Here is a 5617-nt window from a genome sequence, read left to right as displayed (position 1 = left end):
TCGAAGCAACTCAGGCCATTTTCGACCCCCTGTAACTTCGTTGTGGATAAAACTAGATGACTGAATTTTCACTAACCATGCAGGCATTGTAAAGACACGGTATACGAGGGGAGGTCCAAAAGTTCGCGGAATGGAAGTGAAGGGAGGGGGATACCTGTGCTCGTTATATACCATACTAATCAGCAACTAATTACGAGTATATAAGCCAAATTTAAACCCTTTACATTCATTAACCGCTGAACTATCACCCCGACAACGACTTAAACCGGAAATAAACTGCAACAATGGAGCAAATTGAACAAAGAGCCGTCATCAAGTTCCTCACCAAACAAGGAAAAAGTCCAAAAATGATAATGGAAGAAATGGAAGCTGTTTACGGAACTCAATGTCCTTCGAAGACAATGATCTACAAGTGGAATGGACTTTTCAAACATGGAAGAGAGTCAATTGAAGATGACCCCCGCTCCGGACGCCCCGTGGAGGTCACGACGTCGGATATCGTCGAAAAAATCGAAAAACTTGTAGTGGAGGATGCCAGATTAAAGAAGAAACAATTATCTGCGTTAACTGGCGTATCCGAAACTACCATTTTAAGAATATTACACGACCATCTTGGCATGACAAAAGTAAGCGCAAGATGGGTGCCAAGAATGCTCACGCCCGTTCAAAGGAAACAGCGAGTCGACGCGTCAAAGCACTTTTTGGAGCTGTGTGGTGAAGAACCGGCTGCAGTTTTGGACCGAATTGTTACTGGTGACGAAACTTGGGTGCATCATTATGAACCTGAGTCGAAACAAGAATCGATGCAATGGCATAAAAAAGGTACGCCACCCCCCAAGAAGTTCAAGGTGTCAGAATCGGTCGGGAAGATTATGGCTACAGTTTTCTGGGACACTGAAGGAATTTTGTTGATCGATTACAAAGAAAAAGGTGTCAACATAACCGGAACATACTACGCATCGCTCCTGCAAAAGTTAAAGGAGGCTATCAAAGAAAAGAGACGAGGAAAATGGTCCCGTGGGGTCCTTCTTCTGCACGACAACGCGCCCGTTCACAAGTGCCACACTGCGACGGCTGCCTTATTCAATTGTGGATACGAATCGCTAATTCATCCACCTTACAGTCCAGACCTGGCCCCTAGCGATTATTATTTGTTTCCAAAATTGAAAAAAGAGCTCAGGGGTAGAAAATTTTCAGTGGATGAAGAGTTGAAGGAAGCAATTTCGAGTCATTTTGAGGGGAAGTCAAAAAAATATTTTTATGAGGGTATAGAAAAGCTAATTGCAAGATCTAATAAATGTATTACAAATTTCATTCAATTTGAACCAGTAGTTTAAGAATTATAACGGGTCAAAGTTTCTTAATTTTGTCACTGACTCACTCACTCACTCACCGATCATAAAAATTCTAAGGCACTTCTAGCAGACCTAGAAGCTTCAAATTCGGAATATAAGTACCTAGTGTTTGGTTTATGAATCAAGGGAAAACTAAAATATTTGGGGGCGCGGCAGTGCCCCCAAAGTAAATATAGGCGCACGGTAGTGCCCCTGCCAAATCGAGTAAAAAATTCCCGCATGCAAATTAAATCCGCAAAGGATGGATTACCTACCTACGGACAAAGCACATCAGGCTACCAGTGCTACCACTTATAGTCAAATTTTCTTAATGTACAATGAACTTCTTACAAAATGCCTGCGACATTACTATCAGGTATTCTACTATGAACAGGCACTTAGCACAAGCAGCCTAACGTCAGTCCGATGTTGATTAATATAGCGCGAGACGCGTGTGTAATATTTGCACACGCCCTTTTTTTACTTATAAGTGGGTCTGGGAAAAAAAATAATCATAATATAGGTACCTACCTAAGGTACTTGTAATTTCTGTTGGTCCCTAATTGCGTCACGTTACAAGAACTGACCCCTTAGCATGAATTTTCATGATGAACTCATCGAGAAGTAGAATTCATCGAGTAATTTTGTATGAAAATATGAACAGCGCCCCTGGCGGTCGGTAGCAGAACTAAAATTTCCCTACAAAATTCATCGAGTAATTTCACGTCACGTTCACGATGAAAATTCATGCTAAGGGGTCTGAAGGGTTTTAGAGATATTTTGAAAAAAAAAACTATATTATTAAAGATATATTTATCATGCTTAGTGGGTACTAAAACAAGCAACCAAAATATAAAATGAAATAATCGGTTCAATAAAATTAGTCAATAATTGAATCACCGCCGTAACTCACAAGGGATCGATTATGAAATTACAACATTCCTATGAAATTCGAGCAATTTTAGACCTGTATAAAGGCTGTATAGTTGAAGTAGCCTCTGGGCATGATGTCCATATGGTTAAGTCAGAATATAGAAGAATAATTACGGTCTATTCATCATCATCATTTGAACCTTAGATAATGAATCTTAATTAAATACTAACCTTCACGTTTCATAACAACGCACAATATTAGTCTCTGCATCTTGATTAAATAAAATGGATTAGTATGTAAAGTCTGTTTTTAATCTCAGATAAGTACACGATAGGCCTCCTCGAGTAACTGAGTTTGCCATAGACAGTAGACAAACCACAAAGCTTGCTTTGTGAGACAAACCCACTAACCCTTTATACTCAAATTTTTAATCCCGTGGAATTCTGACATTTCATAAGTGATGCTACTAAAAAAGCTCTTTACCGAAATAATGAAAAATTTGGATCCATTTGAGGGCAATATTTTTTGTAATGTTTAATGACATGTGAAAAATTGGCAACTGTCAGAATTCCGCGGGATTAAAAAAATTAGTTTAAACTATAATATTTACTAATACACTACAAACACAATAAAAATAAAATGAGAGGCTAAAACAAAATAATATAAATTTTATTTTAATAGTGTGTCGGTCGGTACGGTTGTAGACGACTAACTGCACACACATGTCAAACATAAATTCTTTAAAAACACACTTTAATTTCCATAAAATATGCACTCTAAAAATATCGGCCTTTACAACCCCATTTTAGTAAATAAAATAGGGTAGGTATAAGTAGGAACAACACAATCAACCTAGAGATAGCGCTATGTTTTAATTTACCGGATTCAACTTCAGATGGCGTTACTAGTCACAAAAGTCAACTTAGAAAGCTCGTCGAGGGATAAAAGCTACCTAAATAATTATTTAACACAAAAATTGTACCAAATATTGATTTCAAATTTTAATCGTTTCCATAATTAAAATAAAAAAAAATAATGAATCAAAAAGAAGTCGCCCCCGGGTGGGCTCGAACCACCAACCTTTCGGTTAACAGCCGAACGCGCTAGCCAATTGCGCCACGGAGGCGTTGGATGAGTTGCTGAAAATATACTATAAAACATAAAGCCCACAAAAATACTACTTTGGCATATGGCATGTGTATTAAAGTTATTTTTTTTATTTTATTTTATTTTTTTTAGGAAAACTTAACTAAGTAAATATAATAATCTAAAAATAAACTAAAGATAACTTAGGTCTAACAAGTTTCCACCTTTAGGTTGTTACCTGTTAGCAATCACATTTTGATTTTTGAATTCATTTTTATCGTATCGTGACGTCATATTAATATTTACATATCAGGATTCCGGATCATTTAGGTATTTTTATTGAATTCACCTAGCGATTAGTTATAATAATATTGTGAGTAGGTTTAGCCCCAGTTTCACCATACTCCGTTAAATCATAACAAGGGTTTAGTTGTTGATTTTTGACACATTTGTCAAGAATTTAATATGAAGATGACCCATCATTGATGACGTTTACGATTACTCACGATTCATTAAGTTCGAGGGATATATTATAATATAAGTTCCCAGAATTATTTAATTTGCCTCGTGGGTTACCTGTCAAGTAAATTTATTAGCGCTGGCAGATATTTATTGCCGTAGATGTATATTGCATTGGTTGGTGACCCTTAACATTATCGTCATCTCTCTATCTTTTAATAATTAAGTAAATACCTACATCAAACAAATATTAACACTGGTTGCTACGTTATAATGTAGAAGTAAGTACATAATATATTATTATTACGAGTATACTTACTGTGTATGAGCTCAACCCAATGCAACAAAAAAAGAATTTTCAAAATCGGTCCATAAATGGCGGAGTAATCGGTGAACATACATAAAAAAAACATACAGACGAATTGAGAACCTCCTCCTTTTTTCGAAGTCGGTTAAAAAGATAATTAATATGCTGTCGACAGTGATAGCATGTTTTTTATTTATCCCACAGGCAGCTCTTATCCAGACATTGTGAAACATGCCTTAAATTACCTAATTAGAAGCGTTATTACACCTACCTCGGTACCTAAGTATAACAATTATTTTATGAGAATGGTTAAGTCATTTAATATAAATTGTCATATAGATTCTATAACGATAAAAGATAGGTAATAAAATTAGACGGAATAGTCCTCTGATTACAATAACCTAGTAGACTAAACACCGAATAACTCTTGGATGACTAGACTAACTAATAAATCTTGGATGACTAAGAGACCTTGGCCACAGCAAGTGTGTTAAAATCATCGGCCTTGATTTATGCCACTACTTAATCTTAGGACTTCAGTATCTTGGGCATTTTGTATCCTTACTAGGAATACTCGTTAAATAAATGAGAATTCCTACAATTGTTTTATTTATGAGTATTATTTTGACAAAACTATAAGTAAAAAATATACCGTCTATGTTGTACATTTCCTTGTGTAATTTATGTTTGTGTGTGCAATAAAGAATTGTCTATCTATCTATCTATATATGTATAATCAAGGAACTAGGTAGTCTGTGGTTTTGTCTGCAAATAATCCAATTAACCAACCGATTAGGAACATTAGTTAAAGTTTACCCCATAAGTATAGGGCTTAGCGCAAAAGGACCACCAACCACAGCCTCTGGTAGAGACGTGTATTTTCCGTGGGCCAGTGCTGGGCATGTATTAATTTGCGACTTTGTCTTTGATTTGGTAGTTTGTCGCGGGGACTTGTCGTCGACACGATAAGAAAAAGACCAGAGGGTCTAGTACAGGTTTCTTAGATTGTCGGAAACTATAAAAGTTTACGTTTTCTCGCAGACAAAGTGGCGCCTCTAGCGGAAACTATAATGCAACTTTTGACAGATAATGTGTGCCGTTGTCAGAAGAAAACGTAAACTTTTATAGTTTTAAAAATTGCAAAACCTGTACTAGACGTACAGACTGTTTGCGCCGACCCTAAGATGCACACGCAGCCCGCATAAAAGTCCAGAAAAGTGCCAAAATTCCGCTCCGAATCACAATAACGTGTAACCTAATAAAGATCGTATAACACACCAGAGATTATGTGTGGAGCTGTGGAGTAAGCCAAGAGCATGCAATTGTCACGCGATAAAGAACTCTATGCGCAGTGCTAACACGGCTATGGCAATCAGAATTCGCTGCTTCTCTGCCCGATTACACGTTGGATGCACTAGGCCTTGAGCCGTTGACCCTATCTGCTGCCGGGACCGTTGAAAAAATAAAAAAAAAACTAATGAAAAATATTCACCGGTCTAAATTGAAAAAAAAGTAATATTATAAAAATACACATTTTTTTTAAAATTAGATTATAAG

The 5617-nt window shown here is 36.6% G+C and overlaps 1 protein-coding gene and 1 non-coding gene across 2 annotated transcripts; one reads left to right on the top strand and one right to left on the bottom strand.

Moving 5' to 3' along the window:
- The first annotated feature begins 284 nt into the window (after nucleotides 1-284).
- On the top strand, nucleotides 285-5367 carry LOC119692254 (histone-lysine N-methyltransferase SETMAR-like). Its single transcript, XM_048627665.1, has 2 exons — nucleotides 285-1182; nucleotides 5342-5367. The coding sequence occupies exons 1-2, from the start codon at nucleotides 285-287 to the stop codon at nucleotides 5365-5367; spliced, it is 924 nt and encodes a 307-aa protein (XP_048483622.1).
- Nucleotides 3261-3334, bottom strand: Trnan-guu. Its single transcript has one exon. It is a non-coding gene; the product is annotated as a tRNA-Asn (tRNA).
- Nucleotides 5368-5617: the final 250 nt, after the last annotated feature.

This window comes from Plutella xylostella, chromosome 4 (assembly GCF_932276165.1).
Source record: "Plutella xylostella chromosome 4, ilPluXylo3.1, whole genome shotgun sequence".
Classification (NCBI taxonomy): Eukaryota; Metazoa; Arthropoda; class Insecta; order Lepidoptera; family Plutellidae; genus Plutella; species Plutella xylostella.
Note: the sequence above shows the minus strand (reverse complement) of the source record. Positions and strands in the feature narration are given on the sequence as shown.

Excerpts from the sequence above, each read along its gene's own strand:
- LOC119692254 (XM_048627665.1), top strand. The coding sequence starts at position 285 with ATGGAGCAAATTGAACAAAGAGCCGTCATCAAGTTCCTCACCAAACAA. Across the intron at positions 1,183-5,341 it reads ATTGAAAAAAGAGCTCAGGG|AGATTATGTGTGGAGCTGTG; the intron begins GTAGAAAATTTT and ends ATAACACACCAG.